This window comes from Salminus brasiliensis, chromosome 4 (genome assembly GCF_030463535.1).
Source record: "Salminus brasiliensis chromosome 4, fSalBra1.hap2, whole genome shotgun sequence".
NCBI classification, from domain to species: domain Eukaryota; kingdom Metazoa; phylum Chordata; class Actinopteri; order Characiformes; family Bryconidae; genus Salminus; species Salminus brasiliensis.
Window position 1 is genome coordinate 2,815,407 of NC_132881.1, and position 20,237 is coordinate 2,835,643.

Here is a 20,237-nt window from a genome sequence, read left to right on the forward strand (position 1 = left end):
GGTCAGTAACAATATTCAACTAGGCTGTGGCATTTAAGCGATGAATGGCTTGTATAGGAGGTCACAAAAAGGCCAACAATCACTTTTGAGGAGCTGCAGAGTTCAGTGACCAAGACTGGATTGAAGGTGCACCAGTCAACAATATCAAAAGCTCTGCACACAACTGGCCTGCATGGTGCAAAGCTAACACTGCCCATTCCTCAACAACCAGCATCCAGAAATATGGTGGGGAACGACGACCCAGGCAAGTGTGTACAGAGCAATCGATGCTGCAGCTGACCTCTACAATAAACACCTTCCATCACCTAATACTGCTGTCCAACGCCCAGATCTGATTCTGACTTTGAAGGGGGTTGAATACTTTAGGGCTTTAGACTGCATAAGTCAACCACAAATACGCCCACAGATTGCTTTACCTCCAGGACGGATTTTCCAAATGACTCAAGGTTCTTGGACATTGCCAGACATCTGGGACTGTGCTGAAAGGTTTCGTCCCTCGCTCAGAGCACTTTTTTTTTGCAGACTCATGGTTTTTCTTTGAGGCCAGAGGAGTCTTCCTTCCTCTTGTAGACCACATCTGAGTAATCTCAGAGGATCTCAGGGTTCTCAGAGAGGTCTATGAGCATTTTGGGGGGGTTTGCTCGTGGGCTGAAATTGGCGATCGGTTTAAAAGATGATGGAGCTATGGTAACTGTTTCTCCTGCTGTGGACATCTAAATTTAGATTAGCTCTTCGTAAATTGCTTGATACATGCCAGAGACATCGGCACATGTTCTCCTGAAGTCCTCGGAGAACTCTGAGGATCTGTTACCTCTCACATGCTTATAACCCATCTACTCATTTTAATGTGAAACTGGCCCTTTCACTGGCTCACATTGGCTTGCACCTGGTTGTGGTGTGGCTGGTGCTCATCATCATCATCATTATCATCTGCAGAAAATAATAAAGCTGTGGAAAAAGGTGCTGTCCTGTAATGGCACAAAAACAAATCTGTGTGTGTGTGTGTGTGTGTATGCATGCATGTATATGTGTGTACCTTCGCAGTCTGAAGGCTCAGTGCTGCCCTCCTCCTGGTCCGGCAGGAGTCGCTTGAACTTGTGGTGTCGACTGGGTGCGCTCTGGGCCTCGACCTCCGCAACCCCGGAGCGGAAGCTTTGCGAGCGAGAGACGGAGATTTCGAAGCGCTTCGCGATCTCGTCCTCGCTGTCCGAGGAGCTGGTCACCTCACCATCATCTCCGTAACTGTTCACTAAACACACACCCACACACACACAGACAGGAAACGTTGGGGAAGAGGCCAAAACAGAGGGATTTGAGGTCATTCAGGTACGTTTACATGGAAAAGAGGCAATGGGCTGATAAGGGTGGAGAAGAGGTGGAGGAGATCGAGCAAGAGACAGAGAGAGAAATATTAATAGATATAAATAACTTTAAATAATATGAATAATATATATACATATAACATTATAATAAAATATGAATAAAAAGAAAGCATTATATATACATATATATATATATAACAATCAATTTCTGCATTCATTTCCTTTACTCTTCTTTAACCATCATTTGATAGAACCACTTGTGTGCTTAGGGTCATTGTCTTGCTGCATGGCCCATGCTCTTCAGAGATTCAGCTCACGGACAGATATCCTGACGTTGTCCTGGCTGGTAAAATTCATAATTAAAAATAATTCATTGTTCCATCAACGATGGCACAAAGCCGTCCTGGCCCAGATGCAGCAAAACAGGCTCAAACCATGATAATACCACCACCATGTTTCACAGATGGGATGAGGCTTTTTAGGCTGGAATGCCGTGTTCTTACCTATTACTTCAGGGTTTTTTTTTGTGACCTTGTGGACTATTACACACTCGCTCTTGGCGTGATATTTGTTGGTCGAACACTCCATTTGTACACAACCTTTCTGACTGTGGATTGCTGGAGGTCCATCCCTGTTCTTTCAATCAAACAGGCCACCCTCTCACACCTAATGATCGCCCCATTGATGGATTCAAACACCTGACTCTAATTTCACATTCTTCGAATGATCTGCTTATCCTAAAAGTCCACATACTTTTGCCACTCGTTGTTCTGCCTGTAATCATGGATCATTTTCCTCGATTAATTAAAAAGCATGTCTAATATTTATGTCTCATTTGTTTGATTTGGTTCTTCTCAGATACTTTTAGGACTTGTGGGTCAAACTTATGCAGAAATGTAGAAGATTCTAAAGGATTCACAAAGTTTCAAGAACCATACAGCACAAGCTCTCTCTATATATATATATACTGGATATGTTATGTGGGACTGATGTACATAACTGAAGGACTTCGAGGAAGGATCCTCCACAGTTTACAAGTATACAAATATATTTATATTATATTTATATATTTTTTTTTATTTTTTTGTTTTTCATGCTGTATTGTCACTTCACCTTCTATACATGCACACACATACCCACCCACCAAACAAACCGAATACACCCAAGTGGCTCTGCATTGAGCAGCAGCGGTCACCATGGTTACCTGTTCCTCACACTCAAGTGTTTTTTTGCCTGCGTCCTTCTCTTTTTACCGCGCAAATGTTCGGTTGCCGCGGCAACCCTTCCCCTGCGCCCACTGGCTGAGTGGCCGCTGACTGATTGGTGAAAGCACCACCTTCATCTTCCTTTGACCGGCTTCCTCAAGAGCCTTTTAAAACAAGCGCTGCTATAAGCCTTGCACTCCAGCCCAGGCTTCTTAGCATGTACAGAAACGAGGAGGGAGTGTGTGTGTGTGTGTGTGTGTGTGTTGCTGGCACAGTGCTTCTGGACACACTCCCTTTAATAGAGGACACACTGTAAACATGCAGCTTCAGCAAAACCTGACCACAGAACCCATGGACAGCGCAACGTCTCTCAAAAGTGGAGCACCCACCCCTCTAGCGCCTCTGCTGGCCGGTTGCAGGTTTCATGTGTAGGGGGTAGGCGGGCCTAGCAATTGAGTAGGCGAGTCTGGTAGCAAATTTGACCACAATTGCGGACAGCTTTGGCTCTCTTGGGGATCCCAAGTGGTATCCCTTGTGATGCCACAGCCGTCCAGCGAGCACCATTCATAACTATGTGCATAGAGGTCCTCCCTCTCCCCCCTACCCCCAATTCTGGCCCTACCCTCAACACTCCTCCGATACATGGACACCAGCCGATGAACACCAGCTAACAGAGTGACGAGGAGAGAGAGCGCCACCTGGTGAGAGAGAAAGAGAGAGAGAGCACGGCCAGTTGTGCTCTCTTAGACTTTGGCTGCTGATGGCAACGCGGCACCCCTCGCCATAGCATCAGCACATCAGACCGCTGAGCCTACCTTGTCCTCCATCTGTAATAAAGCAGAGTGGTGGATGTGGTGGATGACCAATGGCGAGCTTTGAAAACAGGGCTGGCTGTTTTTATTGCCCGGCTGATAAAGATATTGATTACTGAACCCAATCAGCTCACCCAGGAAGCTGTGTGATGTGTTTGTGTGTGTATCCACGATTCCCGAGAGCTGTGCTGTGTGTTGTTCCATGCTGGAGTGCTGCTCCCTTTCGAGCCCTGACTCTTCACGACAAGGAGGAAAGTGCTTATTTTGAGTCCTCAGCACCTTAAAAGAGAGCTGGACGCGGTCTGAGCCGGCTGAGGGAGGTATGTGGAGGTGTATTTATGACTACTGAGTGTTTGTTAGCTACCTTAGCCTGGTAGCTCCAGCGCTAAACTGAAGGAGCCAAAATTTGGATGAAATTTGGAGAAATATAGGTGTTACAGCAAGTAGCTGAGCACGTAGCCCAGATTCATACTGGTTTAACTGTATGTTTAACTCTGGTTTAACTTTTTTTACTAACAGACTGTACATACTACCCACACTGCTAATTCATACTGGAGTAAACTCACTAGACAGATGTTACGATCAGATTGTACAAACTGCAAGCTTAGCGCAGATTCATACTGGATTCAAATCAGTCCACAGTTATTGCTATCAGGCTGTAGAACTTACATGCACTGTAAATTCATACTGGATTAAATGTACACCACAGTTATAGCTATCAGGCTGTACAACGCCTGCACATAGTCCAGATTCATACTGGGTTAAAATCACTCCACAATTATTGCTGGGAGACTCTAAGAAATACACACACTGTAAATTCATACTGAACTACAATCACTCCACAGATAGTACTTTCAAGCTGTAAGACTACACACACAGTGCAGATTCATACTGGATTAAAATCACTCCACAATTATTGCTATGAGACTGCAAACAGTACACACAATGTAAATTCATACTGGATTAAACATACTCCACAATTATTGCTACGAGACTGTAAGAAATATACACACTGTAAATTCATACTGGGTTAAAATCACTCCACAGTTAGTACTATTAGGGTGTAAGACCACATGCACTGTAAATTCATGCTGGATTGGCCGCACTTCAAAGTTATGGCTATGAGACTGTAAAAAGTATGCACATAATCCAGATTCATACTGGGTTAAAATCACTCCACAGTTATTAGTATTAGGCTGTAAAACTACATGCACTGTAAATTCATACTGGATGAAACATACACTACAGTAACTGCTATCAGGCTGTAGAAAGTATGCACATAGTCCAGACTGTAAAATGCACAGATTCATACTGGAGTAATCACACCCTCACTAAAAACTCTGCAGAAGGACATGTGGACACACTGACATACATACGAATGAAAGAACTGACAGCGAGTGATACGAGTGTGTGTGTGTGTGTGTGTGTGTGTGTGTGTGTGTGTGTGTGTGTGTAAATAAAGGCTGTTCTTTGATTACTGAGAGAGATGAGATGTTCCGTTTGTGTGTGTGAAGGCTTTAGGGATGTGTGTCAGAGGGGACGGTGTGTGGTGAGTGTGTGTGTGTATGTGTGTGTACACTGAGCCGGCTGTTTGTTTTGCAGGGGTGGGAGTTCTCTCTGCATATCAGTTTACTTATTATAACCAAACACACCAGAAAGTAAACACACACACACACACACACATGCAGTTAAACCCTCCACACTTACTCATTCACACACACACACACACAAACACACACACACCACAGAGATTGATACTGAACTGTAAAAACTATCCACTGCAAATCCATACTGGATTAAACTCACTGATCTCATGAACAATCACATACACTATATAGACAAAAGTATTGGGACACCTGCTCCTTCATTGTTTCTTCTGAAATCAAGAGTATTAAAAAGAGCAGATCCTGCTGGCCACTTTTTGTTGACCAATATGACCAGCAAGATCAGCATGGTCACTTTTGTTGACCAGAATGACCAGCATAACCAAACTGTTTGACCAGCATGACCACCACAGACCAAGTTGGTTGACCAACATGGCCACTCTGGCTGACCAGCATGGCCAAGCAGGACCAAAATTAAATGGAACATACACTATGCTGGCCAAGAGCTGGTTGACCAGCCTATGTACCCTGTATACCCTTTATGTTTTCACTTAGACGACCAGCTTTTCAACCACCTTGACCATCAAACCCATGGGTGGGTTCTCACCAGTGCTGCTGCAGGGCGAACCAGAACCGCCTCTTTTACTCTCCAGCTCCTCTGCCTCTTCATTTATGGGCGTCAGGCGCTCCAAAGGACCGGGTTCAGACCCACTACCCAGGCCTCGCAGTGCCAGCTGGTCCTTCAGAGCCCAGAGCCTCTCCTCAGGATCCATAGATGCGGTATCGAGGTGAGATCCGCCCTCTGCTGTGACCTCGGCATGGTCCGACTTGGGGATAGAGGCCGGTTTGGGCCCAAGACTTAGAAAAGAGTCTTTTATGGCGTCGGAGAACTGAGAGAACCAGGCGGAGATCGCTGCAGCTCCTGATGGAGAGGAGTCGGTCATCTTGGGCAATTCTCAGTGACCAAAACCTGAGCTGTGTCCCAAATCAAGCACTTCTGTAGCGCACTAGCTACTTCTGTACTGAGCGATTCTTGCGGTGTGAGGATTTTTACAACCAGGCAAAGTTAAGGCTAGCTTTAGCTAGCTAATATGAGCTAACGGAGAGCCTGAAAGAATCCTGGGGTGCGTCCCAATTGCATGCTAATCACTAATAACAACTAAGTAGTATAAATACAATTGCCCAAGTGGAGTACACTTAAATATCCAAGATGCTCAGAACTGGTCCGTTTTTGAGTGTGGCTACGATGGACACTGTTCTCCCACAATGCAATGTGCAACGGAAAGTGAGGAGCTACGCACATCTAGAAACGGCATTCGGAAAAAATGGCGGCTAGCAATGAAGCGCCTGTCGGACGGCGGCTGGAGAACTTGCAGTGACGTATGTTGGCATAGCGACGCTTCATCGTTTCCTGTTGGTAGTAAATAGGTCGGGACGTTACTATTCTGTGTGCTAACCCTCTAAACCTGCACTGTTTAAGATTAGTACATAGTCCATACCTTATAGTATTAGTGTGTAGTATGCAATTGGGACGCAGCCCAGGTCTTCCACACTGCTGTACACTCCCCCTAGCAGTTGTTAGCGATACCTAGCGATAACTAGTGATGACCACCTCCGTCCATGGCTGTAATCACACCAGTCCCTAGGTTTCGTGAAGCTGAAGCTGGGAGATGACGCTCGTAAGGTGTTCCGGAGAGAGTGATGGATGTATTCCAGACGCTGGCTAACGCACTAACTACCTGACTGACTGACGGGCTGGATGACTGACTGGGTGCTATTTGCTAAGGGAGGTGCACAGGCTAGAAATACCACAGCAGGGCACTTCCCTCTCTTTACACAGAATGTGTGTGTGTGTGTGTGTGTGTGTGTGTGTCGCACTACGTAACCCGTGACAGAGTTTCAGGTTTCAACACTGTGTGAGTTTGCGTCTGACATGGCAATCAAGCTGGCAATGTCCAGCTGTAAGAGCTCAAAGCAGGACACCCGTACCTTTAATAATGACTGGATGATGTGGTTTCTGCCACTGCGGGACAGAAGTACGTTAGCATAGCGCTGCTTTAGCTTAGCGTTAGCTCAGAGCTAGCAACGGCAGACGGCTCCCAGAGCAGCAGGTAAAGAGTGAGCCAAGGGTGCACGTATTTGTGTCCTCCGCATTTTACCCATCTGTGGTAGTGAACACACACACACACACTAGTGAACAGGGGGAAAGTGAGCACACACACACACACACCCAGAACGGTGGGAGGGTGAGCAGAGAGGGTGAAGGGCCTTGCTCAAGAGTGCCCAACAGTGGCAGCTTGCTGAGCCCGGGTATCGAACCCACACCCCTCTGACATCAACAGCCCGGAGCTCGAAACCGCTGAGCCTACTTGAAGCCACCCCTTCCCCAGACACAACATCCTAACCTCGGGAGACGTCCTAAGAGTGTGTCCTAAAAGGTCTAACTCACCCATTTCCTCCCCAATTTGGGCCGTCAATTACCCAACCTGCATATCAATGATTGCTAATGGAAATAACAGATAAATAAAAATGTAAAAATGAATGAAAATAAAAATAAATAAATAAAGTAACTTAATAAAATAAATTAAAATAATAATAATGAAAAGGCTGATTTGGGTCAGGGATTTTAAAATATGAGAGGTGATCACGCTGAAATACATAAAACATTAATGATTAATTAAATTTCGGCGAGGTCATGCTCGCGATCTCTCACATGATCTTTTGCACTTATTATAAACCGCACGGCCAGGCTTCAACTGCACATACAGGACAGGCAGGCCAGCTCACCCAGGCCCTGGTGGACGCCGGCCCGGTCTTTGCGCTTGCGTCGGCCGGAATGCTCGAAGCAGGGCAGCCCCCCCACGCGGGCGAAACACAGCTTCTTGTTGATGAAGAGGAAGAGGATGGCCAGCAGCACCACGAAGACGCCGACGGCAGAGAGGAAGCCGATGGCCTCGGGCGTGACTGCGGGGGAGAGAGGACACACAGAGACACACGGATCAGACCACGCTGCCATGCAACCTCAACACACACACACACACACGCACACACACATAGACACATAGACACATAGACAGATACACACACAAACAGAGCGAGCAGGACTTTAGTAAATAAAGCAGCTCATTTTATTAGGAAATACGAAGAAATAAGAAATGCTAATATATGCTAATTCAGGCCATTTTTATTGGTCTGTTTGCGTTGAAGATTCAGACAAACAAACAAACAAACAAACAAAAAGGATATACAAGGTTTTTGATCGTATATATATATATATATATATATATATATATATATATATATACACAAGATATACCACAGAATAAGCATTTCGTCTCTGTCCAATGAAAAACTGGTATCTCCAAAATGCTGAATTTACAGGACAGGGGAAAACCTGGTAACTGTCAATGGAAAACGATTTCATTCGGGAGGATTTCTATTGGTCCATTGGAGATACGGCCCCTGAGTGGTCCAGCAGAATAAGGCCCTGTCACTATGACCATAGGACCACCGGTTGTATTTAATGTTATATTTAATATACACTTTTTTTTAATCCAGTTTAATCAGAGTTAGTTAGCTAGCTAGCTAAATGCTCTAAAAAGGTCAGATGCTCAGGTCTGTGAGTGTCAAATCGCATCAAAACTGCAACGTAAAACCCCGAACCCCCCCGTAAACCCCCCGTAAACCCCACCCAAGTCAGTAACAGTGCCGGTGAGGTACTGCGTACTTCCATCCTACGGCCTCGTACGTAGTTCCAGCAATATTCCGCTAGTTGGACACAATTTTAAAACATTTCAGGTGTTTGACCGTCCGTTACTTTAGCGTTTTACTCCGAATCTAACCAAGATATGTCCCCCTTTTTCCCTCCCAGGTTAACATTAGCATTGTTAGCATTGCCCCAGGCTAACACTGTTAGCAAAACCAGTTGGTAACTACGCCTCCAAACCATAGAAACACGTCCACAGACAGGCTCTGGACAGTGCCGTGGGTACGACTGACCTAATGAGACCCAGCCAGAGCGAAGTGCTGATAAGTGCTGTGTTATTCTGAGGGCAGCACTAGCATGCACAACGCTAACAGCAGGCAAAATTAGCGTCAGCGCTGGAAAAACAGCAACATCTGAGGTAAAGTTTTAGTTGAGGTAACTTTTTTTAGTGTAGCACGGCACGCTAAAGGCTAAAGCAGCCTAGTAAAGTCAACCGCTTGTTTTTCTTCATGAATACATGCTAATAATCTCTCTAGCCCTGGAGCTCCAGCGCTAAACGGCAAAAGAAGCACAACTCGGACAGGAAACGCGCCTTGGCCGATCAAATACATCTCGGGAAACCTAAAATCATGTGAATTTCATTTCATTTCTCCCTTCAGGCCAAACTGCAGTGAGCGTCAGCTGGGAACGCAGCAGGGCTGAATGCTATTAGCAGTGAATGGGTGCTGGAGAGCCGGGCTAATACAGCCTTATGCAAGAGCACAGTGAAGGGCCCTTCAAGCGCCATTTCTACTCAACCACCCCCACCTCCACACACACAGAGCTCCTTACGTGGACACGTTGTGTGTGTGTGGGTGCTGATCTCACCTAGGCCTCTCCTCATACATACAGTATTAGCGGTAATAGCGTGCATGTGTGTTTGTGTGCCAGGGACACGGCGGGGGAGGAAAGCTGACGTGAATGCGTTTAGATCATAAAGAGACGGCGAGAAGGAGTCCTGGAGCGCTGACAGGTCCTCCTGTGTGCGTCTCAGCGGCGCATTGATCTAGAGCCTGTGTAGGTGTGCGTTAGTGAGAGTGGGAGGGAAGAACAAGGCCCGAATCATCCCACGCGCCTCTACGAGCCTCAGGCTCCGGGTTCCCGCGAGAGAATCCAGCGTAAGGGACTGAATCCCCTTTCAGCGGCCCCGCTTGACCCTGTGAAATCACCCCGGGGTGAGACGGACGGTCCTCGGAACCCTCGGAACCCTCGGAACCCACCGGAACTGGTCGCGAACTCGGCCCGGGCCTGCTGTCTGAAACGCAAACGTGCATCTATTAAAGAAGTGTGCAGGCTGTAAACACACGGATCGACCTGCTTACCCAGGCGTGCGCTGGCCCACAGAGCTCCTCTAGAACCGGTCAATACGAGCCCGAGCACAAACACACAGGCCCGAGTCCGAACACGGCCCGCTCAGGTACACGTGAAGACGTGTAGGAAGGGCAGCGATGTTTACACTGGTGTGTTTGTTCAGATATATATAATTTCACATATATATATATATATTTTATTAATTATAATTTATGCTATATAGACACATAATTTATTTATATATATACACACACTACATGTCCAAAAGTTTGTGGACACCCCTTCTAAGGAATGCATTCAGCTACTTGAGAATCTGCTACTAGTTGCACCCATTGCACACACAGATGTACGAATGCACACGCAAACACACGCAAACACACACACACACACACACACAGCTTGTCTAGTCCCTGTGAAGAAGTACTGCCAATAAAATAGGACTGATAAACGGAGCAGATAAACTACATGAACCTATTGGCACCATGCTGCCTAATGCCATAGAGGGGTATAAAGCCCCCCAGCATTGAGCTGTGGAGCAGTGGAAGAACTGTGTTCTCTGGACTGATGGATGGTGGAGCTACATCCAATAATTTTATATATGTTACTATTATTATATTATTTACAAGCTCTTGTATATTTCCAAATAGATGTTAGCACATGTTGGTACATGGGTACCTATAGAAAACGTATGCATGACCAGACATTGGCACTGGCAATACAGAGAAAAGTGTATGTGTGTGTGTGTGTGTGTGTGTGTGTGTGTGTGTGTGTGTGTGCTGGAGTCCACAGGCTAATTGTTTGGGACCCCGAGTACAGTACTGTCCATTCTGCCCAACATTAATTACTACATTAATTTCTAACCAGTGGAAGCTGACATTAAAGTAAACAAGTAAACAAGATGGTCTTAATTACTTTGTCATCGCCCACATTAACACACAGATTCAAAATAACACACACACACACACACACACACACACACACACACATCTCTGCAAAGCACATGAAGTACTCAGTTTCCTTGGAAACAGCTCGACGTTTTTGTAAGAGCTGATGTATGCCTTCATCCATGTTAAACGCACGCACGCACGTACACACACACACACACTCTCTCTCTCTAAAGGTCTCATGTTGCCATGGTAGCATAGCTCTTTAATAACTGGACATCGATCTGCATGTTTATCATTACTTTTCAGAGGTCTCCTACACACAGACAGAAACACACACACACACACACACACACACACACACACAGATTTAAACTCTACTGAAGAAGGTGCTTGAAATGTGTTCATTTCCACATAAATAACATAACAGAATATTACTATAGTTTATTATGTAATATTATAACTATGTATATAATAAAACTCGCTACTTGCGTATATTATTATTTCTATTTCTGTTGTTTTGTATCTGAGCCTGTTTAAATGTTCAGAGTAACTGGAACAGTAGTAGTAGCACTAATAACAGGAGTAGTAGTAGTAATAACAGGAGTAGTAATAACAGTAGTAGTAGCACTAATAACAGTAGTACTAGTAGTAATAACAGTAGTAGTAGCATTAATAACAGTAGTAGTAGCAGCACTAATTACAGGAGTAGTAATAACAGTAGTAGTAGCACTAATAACAGGAGTAGTAATAACAGTAGTAGTAATAACAGTAGTAGTAGCACTAATAACATAAGTAGTAATAACAGTAGTAGTAGCACTAATTACAGTAGTAGTAATAACAGTAGTAGTAGCACTAATAACACAAGTTGCAATAACAGTAGTAGTAGCACTAATTACAGTAGTAGTAGTAGCACTAATAACAAGTAGTAATAACAGTAGTAGTAGCACTAATTACAGTAGTAGTAGTAGCACTAATAACAAGTAGTAATAACAGTAGTAGTAGCACTAATTACAGTAGTAGTAGTAGCACTAATGACAGTAGTTTTAATAGCACTAATAACAAGTAGTAATAACAGTAGTAGTAGCACTAATGACAGTAGTTTTAATAGCACTAATAACAAGTAGTAATAACAGTAGTAGTAGCACTAATGACAGTAGTAGTAATAGCACTAATAACATAAGTTGCAATAACAGTAGTAGTAGCAGCACTAATAACAGTATTAGTAATAACAGTAGTAGTAGTAGCACTAATAACAGTATTAGTAATAACAGTTGTAGTAGTAGCACTAATAACAGTATTAGTAATAACAGTTGTAGTAATGATAGTAGTAGCAGCAGTACTAATAACAGTAACAGTAGTAGCACTAATAGTTGTGGTAATAACAGTAGTAATAGCAGCACTAATAACAGTAGTAGTAATAACAGTAGTAGTAGCACTAATTACAGTAGTAATAATAACAGTAGTAGTAGCAGCAGCAGTAATGTCAGCGTTAGCAGTAATGTCAGCAGTAGCAGTAATGTCAGCAGTAGCAGCAGCAGTAATGTCAGCAGTAGCAGTAATGTCAGCAGTAGCAGTAATGTCAGCAGTAATGTCAGCAGTAGCAGCAGCAGTAATGTTAGCAGTAGCAGTAATGTCAGCAGTAGCAGTAGCAGTAATGTCAGCAGTAGCAGTAATGTCAGCAGTAGCAGTAATGTCAGCAGTAGCAGCAGCAGTAATGTCAGCAGTAGCAGCAGCAGTAATGTCAGCAGTAGCAGTAATGTCAGCAGTAGCAGTAATGTCAGCAGTAATGTCAGCAGTAGCAGCAGCAGTAATGTCAGCAGTAGCAGTAATGTCAGCAGTAATGTCAGCAGTAGCAGTAATGTCAGCAGTAGCAGTAATGTCAGCAGTAATGTCAGCAGTAGCAGTAGCAGTAATGTCAGCAGTAGCAGTAATGTCAGCAGTAGCAGTAATGTCAGCAGTAATGTCAGCAGTAGCAGCAGCAGTAATGTCAGCAGCAGCAGTAATGTCAGCAGTAATGTCAGCAGTAGCAGTAATGTCAGCAGTAGCAGTAGCAGTAATGTCAGCAGTAGCAGCAGCAGTAATGTCAGCAGTAGCAGTAGCAGTAATGTCAGCAGTAGCAGTAGCAGTAATGTCAGCAGCAGCAGTAATGTCAGCAGTAATGTCAGCAGTAGCAGTAGCAGTAATGTCAGCAGTAGCAGTAGCAGTAATGTCAGCAGCAGCAGTAATGTCAGCAGTAGCAGTAGCAGTAATGTCAGCAGTAGCAGCAGCAGTAATGTCAGCAGTAGCAGTAATGTTAGCAGTAGCAGTAGCAGTAATGTTAGCAGTAGCAGTAATGTCAGCAGTAGCAGCAGCAGTAATGTCAGCAGTAGCAGCAGCAGTAATGTCAGCAGTAGCAGTAATGTCAGCAGTAATGTCAGCAGTAGCAGTAATGTCAGCAGTAGCAGTAATGTCAGCAGTAATGTCAGCAGTAGCAGTAATGTCAGCAGTAGCAGTAATGTCAGCAGTAATGTCAGCAGTAGCAGCAGCAGTAATGTCAGCAGTAGCAGCAGCAGTAATGTCAGCAGTAGCAGTAGCAGTAATGTCAGCAGTAGCAGTAATGTCAGCAGTAATGTCAGCAGTAGCAGTAGCAGTAATGTCAGCAGTAGCAGTAGCAGTAATGTCAGCAGTAGCAGTAATGTCAGCAGTAGCAGTAGCAGTAATGTCAGCAGTAGCAGTAATGTCAGCAGTAGCAGTAGCAGTAGCAGTAATGTCAGCAGTAGCAGTAGCAGTAGCAGTAATGTCAGCAGTAGCAGTAGCAGTAATGTCAGCAGTAGCAGTAATGTCAGCAGTAGCAGTAGCAGTAGCAGTAATGTCAGCAGTAGCAGTAGCAGTAGCAGTAATGTCAGCAGTAGCAGTAGCAGTAGCAGTAATGTCAGCAGTAGCAGTAGCAGTGGCAGTGGTGGTAGGATTTGATCAGAAAGCTGATTCTACAAAGGAAACAAGTCTCCACACTTCTGCAGTCTGAGGAAAGACTCCTTCCAGATTAGAGCAACGGCTCCACCTACTGACGGCTCCTTACCCAAGCGCTCTACTGCTCAGCAGATGGCCTACCAACAGTACTGCCGGAGACCCGGCTATCATACACTTGCCCCTTGGCAGCAGAAGAAGCACAAGTTCTATTTACTGCATTTATAATATAGGAGAAATGTCAAAATTACTTGTGTGTGAATGCAATCAAATTCTGACAGCTATTTTCCAACTTCTAGTGCCTTCTAAAGCCTTCCCTGAAGAGTCGAAGCTGTTACCACTGCCAAAGGGGAAAAAACTGCCTACAAAAAAAAGAAGCAGACGTCTACAAACTTTTAGACAGCGAAACCAATTAAACTTGAGAGAAGTATTCCAGAAGGCTTACGGGTTCTGCTGGGAGTGGACACGGACGGCTCCTTCCTCGACCCAGGCAGACCACACTGATCCATTCGATATCTCCTTGCCATAATCTCCAGAACCCGATGACCCAAGATCCAGCGCCCCAAACTCTTCAGTAGAAGACGTTCTCCTGCCTTTGCCCGCCGTCTTTAAGGTTCTAGCTGGTCAAGCTGGTTTGTTACTCTGCTCGTCTACGGAGCCTCACCCTCTGAGCCAGAGCAGCACTCTGCCGTCCCTCCTTTTCCCAGAGCTTCTTAATGAAAGCATGAGTCAACTTTCTCGCTCCCGTCTGAGGGGACATCCTGTTTAGCTTGCTCAGGGGCCACACCCTTGCTCAGGAGTCCTCACACTTTTGCCCTAAGGCCCAAACACCCCTCTGACTGAGGAAGGTTCCTATCCTGCTTCTCCTCACCTTCTCTGTCTTGTGGTGTCTCAAAGGTTATCCGGCTTCTCATCCTAGTGGACCAGCTCGGCCATGCTGGTTGTCCAGTGAGGTGAGGCTGGTCAGTCTGGTCAGACTTGGTCTTGCCGGTTGACTAGTGTAGTTACACCAGTCAAGATGTTGGTCATGCTGGTGGACCAGGATGAACAGCATGGTCATGCTATGTCTGACGTGTGGTCATGTTGGTCATGACGATCACGCTAGTCAAATACCTTGGTCATGCCGTTCTCTACCATCATGCAGGTCAACCAGCATGGTAATATTGGTCATGATGGCCATGCTGCTCAATCAGCTTGGGGTTGCTGGTTGACCGTCTTGGTCATAATGGTCATGATGGCCATGCTGGTCAAGCACTTTGGTCATGGTAGTCAACCAAGCACGGTCATGCTGTTCAGGACGACAAGCTGGTCAACTACTTTGGTCATGCTGGTCAACCAGCATGGTCAAATTGGTCATGAACCTTGGTCATGAAAGTCAACCAGCGTAGTCATACTGGTCATGATGGTCATGCTGATCAACCAGCTTGGGGTTGCTGGATGACCGTCTAGGTCATAATGGGCATGGTGACCACGCTGGTCATGGTGATCTACCAGGGTGGTTATATTGGTCATCATGGTCATGCTGATCAACCAGCGTAGTCATTCTGGTCAGGATGATCATGCTGGTCAACTACCTTGTTCATGCAGGTCAATCAGCATGGTCATAATGGTCATGAAGGTCATGCTGGTCAACCACCTTGGGATTGCTGGTTGACAGTCTTGGTCATATTGGTCATGATGGCCATGCTGGTCAAGCTCCATGGTGATCCACCAGCTTGGTGTTACTGGCTGACCAGTGTGAGATCATAATGGTCATGCTGGTCCAGCACCTTCGATATTCAGCTAGATGATCTCTCACTGGGTTCTCGGGTGAACCCGCTTACGGAGACTATGAGCACTACCGGTGGAGGTAATGGCCCCGTAATGGCCCCGTAATGGCCCCGTAATGGCCCCACACTTCCTTTCTCCAACACTGGCTGTAACAGACTTCCACAGCACAAACTCCAGTGACGGGCCGTGTCATCACTCGCGGTGGGTTTCCCCCGCTCCGGCCTAATCACAGCGCACTGCTGTTGTTCTAATCAGACTCTCTGCAGAGGAAGGAAGAGAGGGAGGGAGAACCGTAACGAGGTGCTGACGGACCGGCTCTGAAAGCCATGAGACTGCGGCACGCGATGCGGTTTGCTCGGGTCTGGACCGACAAAAGAGCTCCCGTTTCCCAACAGCAGCAGATCATCAGTCTGAGCACATGATGATTCTTAAATGGTCGAGCGAGCATCACACTGAACTCTCTCTCTCTCTCTCTCTCTCTCTCTCGTTTTCTGTTTACCAGCTCAAATATATACTAACAATATATACTATATGTCCAAATGTTTGTGGACACCCCTTCCAATGACACCCATTGGGCACACACAGCTTGTCTAGTCCCAGCAGAGAAGTACTGCCAATAGAATAGGACTCTCAGGAGCAGAGAAGCATGAATATTGGCACCATGCCTCCTAATGCCAGGCGTGGTCTAGAGGGGAATAAGGTCCCCCAGCATTGTATGATGTGTGTAGAAAGCCTTCAGACTAGATTTTGAAGGAGCATTGCTGTCAGGATTTGATTGCATTCAGCAACAAGAGCGAAAATGAGGTCAGGATGTTGGATGATCACCACCACCACCACCCCATCTCATCATCTCCAAATCCCCAAATCAATGCTCAGTGTTTCTCTACAGGGAATAGACATGTGTGTATATGTGTGTGTGTGTGTGTGTGTGTGTGTGTGTGTAGGCATTTACATATCAGCAACGGTCAGTAACGTGTGCAACTCACTGAATGCATTCATTAGAAGGGGTGTCCACAAACATTTGGACGTACAGTGTAACTCACTCAAGGAATCTCCACAAGAGGGCCTTTTGGTGCTTCACATCAGTGACACTGCGTGTCCTACTTCATATGACATAGACACTCCATATGAAGCTCAGACGACTCGTGCAGGGTCACCGGTGGGTTGTGCTGTAGTCATGGTGACTACACCCAGGTAACCCTAACCCTAACCCTCATCCCCCCCAAAATTGTAAAGAACTCTGACTCTTATGAATGTGTTCATTTTTAAAAAAAAACACGATATTCCCGATTGGTCGTGCCATGGCCTACATACAGATCTGACCCCCAACCCCCCCCCCCCCCTCCACCCCAGTCAGAACCTATTAAACATGGATGAGAATCCAGGATTGAGAGAAATGGCAGAGAGAACGCAAGAGCGCGAGTGCAGCAAGTCCAAAAACCTAGTCACAGCCAAACACTGAGACCATTAGACGTCCATTAGAGCAAAGCTCATACTGCATCATGTCTAGCTGGGCTGAGATGTTTCCAGGTCATCTTCTCCCATCTACTCGTCTACTGTGCTTACAGAACACCCCTGCACTCAGTACCACAGAGCTAGACCACAGAGGCTCTCCCAGCACCACCCCCTCTGAGAAAGTCTGTGGACACCTCTGGGGGCTCCTCAGGGGGCTTCTTCTTCTGAAATCAGGAGCCCTAATAGGGAGTTACAGTGAGTTTATTTACTTTACTGTGGCAACAACCTCTTCTACTAGGAAGGCCTTGCACTAGATGTTGGAACATTGCTGCCAGGAGGATTTGATTGCATTCAGCTCAACATTGCTCCACTGCTCTAGAGCACAAATTGCTGGGGGGCTCTACAGATGCAGGGCCTTTGATATGAAAATCCACTTGTATAATCGTCACTGCTGCGCAGGGCGGCAACACACACATACACACACACACACACACACACACACACACACACACACACACTGCACACTTTGGCTTCAGAGAGAAGCATCCATTAATTACACATAGGCCTGAAAATAGGCCAGACTTCCCTGGAAACAGCAACACTCGGAACACTCTTCAGCCCCGATTCAGCCAAATTCATTATCCAGAAAGCTGCACACACACACACACACACACACACACACACACACACACACACACCGTATCATCACCCACAGGCTGATGAAGCAGTCCAGCTTTATTAAATGGAGCCAGGCCAGACTTCAGCTGACCTTCAGGAGATGGCATTGGAGAGGTCCTGCATGGCGTATTTTTTGCAGGTCTACCGAGCTAAACTGCCTAGCTTAGCTCTTGCCTAGCATCTTGACCAAGCTTGACCACACTGGTCACTCAGTTTGGACTGGTTGGCAGATGCAGGTAAAGCAGCTAATCCTCACAAACCAAGCATGTTGTACTCAGACAACGCTTAGACGACGCACTGCAGACAGCGAAAACAGCATGCCCTGATGCAACCTACCATGAGCAATGTTCCTACAGCTCTTCTATTGTGGACCAATACCCTAACCCAAGTCTGGCCAGTTCTGGACAGTTTAGCTGGACTACCGGCATGACCAACCTGACCAAACTAGCCTGAGCACAATGGTCTACCAGTATGACCAGCTTGACTAAAGTAGTCAACCAGTTTGAGGGGTTTGGTGACCAGCTTGGTCAAGTTGGGGTATGCCTTCAGCTGGATAACCATCTGAAGAGCTACACTATTTGTCCAAATGTTTGCGGACACCCCTTCTAATGAAAGCATTCAGCTACTTTTGGTTGCACCTGTTGCTGACACAGATGTGCAAATGCACACACACTCACACACACACAGCATGTCTAGTGCATGTAGGACTTTCTGGAGCAGACAAATATTAACCTGTTGGCACCATCCTGGCTAACGGCAGGCGTGGGCTAGAGGGGTATGAAGCCCCCCAGCAGCATTGAGCCGTGGAGGAGTGGAGGAACTGTGTTCTCTGGAACAACTGATGGATGGTGGTGCTCCATTCAGTACTTTTGGGATGAGTTGGGGATGATAAGGTGAGATGGTGACCATCCAAAATCCTAACCCTCCCTACCATGCTCGTCGCTGAATGCAATCAAATCCTCACAGCTCCTCCAAAATCTAGTAGAAAGCTTCTACTTCTTTCCTGGACAGTAGAGACAGTTACGCCAAGAAAATCAGGATCAACACTTTTTTAATTCGCTTGATGTCAGAAGAAGCAATGAAGGAGCTGGTGTCCCAATACTTTTGTCAATAGCGTGTAGCTGGTTTATGGTTTAGATTTCTCAGTATCAGCATCAGAACCTACTCTGGACAGTGGTACTGGTACACGTTTAGACTTGTTAAGAGCCTAAGTGGCTTCATCCCAGCCTTTTCTTGCAGAGCTCCATTAGCGCTTCACTAACCGGGCTTGAGAGCAACGTTAACGTGCTGTGACAGGGCAGCCTACCGCTCGCATCACATCATTCATTATAAATGGACCATGATTACTCTCGTTTCAGCAGTGAGGGGAAATGAGTTCAGAAATCTCAGGCCCATTAAAGAGCAAGGGAAGAGAGGTGGCCCCACACTCACAGTTCCTCCGCTGCTCCACAGCTCAATTCCTGGGGGGCTTTATAGCTCTCTATAGACGCCTGTCATTAGGCAGCATGATGCCTGTAGGTTCATGTAGTTTATCTGCTCCAGAGGGTCCTATTCTATTGGCAGTACTTCTCTGAAAGGACTAGACATGCAGTGTGTGAGTGTGTGTGCATTTGCACGTCTGTGTCAGCAACGGGTGCCACTTAAGCAGCTGAATGCTTTCATTAGAAGGGGTGTCCGCAAACATTTGGACGTATAGTGCAGTAAGTGTGTGACGAGCCGTTTTACCACCCTGTTATTTTACCTCACGCCGTTTCCCCCGTTTATAAACGTAGCTCTGATTGGCTGGTTGATGGCACTGTGGCAACTCACAGGAGCTACGTAGCGTAGCATAGACTAGCCTAGCACCCACTCGCCTCACCGCTTCCCTCAGAACCCTCAATGGAGCGCCCACTAGCCGGCCCTTCCCTGAACGACGCTTCGCCCAGATGACTAGCTTTTAGCCTTTTTAGCCTCCACATGACTAGCTTTAGCTTTTAGCCTTTTTAGCCTCCACATGACTAGCTTTAGCTTTTAGCCTCTTTAGCCTCCTGATGACTAACTTTAGCTTTTAGCCTTTTTAGCCTCCTGATGACTAACTTTAGCTTTTAGCCTTTTTAGCCTCCACATGACTAGCTTTAGCTTTTAGCCTCTTTAGCCTCCTGATGACTAACTTTAGCTTTTAGCCTTTTTAGCCTCCAGATGACTAGCTTTAGCTTTTAGCCTCTTTAGCCTCCTGATGACTAACTTTAGCTTTTAGCCTCTTTAGCCTCCTGATGACTAACTTTAGCTTTTAGCCTCTTTAGCCTCCTGATGACTAGCTTTAGCTTTTAGCCTCTTTAGCCTCCTGATGACTAACTTTAGCTTTTAGCCTTTTTAGCATTCTTAGCCTCCAGATAACGAGCTTTCAGCCTTTTTAGCCTTCAAATGACTAACTTTTAGCCTCCAAATGGCTAGCTTTTAGCCTTTATAGCCTCCAAATGGGTAGCTTTTAGCCTTTTTAGCCTCCAAATGGCTAGCTTTTAG

The 20,237-nt window shown here is 45.9% G+C and overlaps 1 protein-coding gene across 6 annotated transcripts in view; it reads right to left on the minus strand.

Annotated features, from left to right (window-relative positions):
* The window catches only part of syt16 (synaptotagmin XVI), a 32,631-nt gene that overhangs the window by 11,219 nt on the left and 1,175 nt on the right, over positions 1-20,237 (minus strand). For 2 of the 6 annotated variants that reach the window (XM_072677337.1, XM_072677336.1), the window contains exons 1-2: positions 5,551-6,400; positions 1,037-1,249 (exon numbers count right to left, since the gene is read on the minus strand). In XM_072677337.1, the coding sequence (XP_072533438.1) occupies positions 1,037-1,249; positions 5,551-5,887 (550 nt within the window). In that variant the 5' untranslated portion in view covers positions 5,888-6,400. Of the gene's footprint in view, positions 1-1,036; positions 1,250-5,550; positions 6,401-7,709; positions 7,965-20,237 lie in introns of those variants that run through there. The other 4 variants (XM_072677341.1, XM_072677339.1, XM_072677340.1 and 1 more) reach the window with 4 other exon arrangements.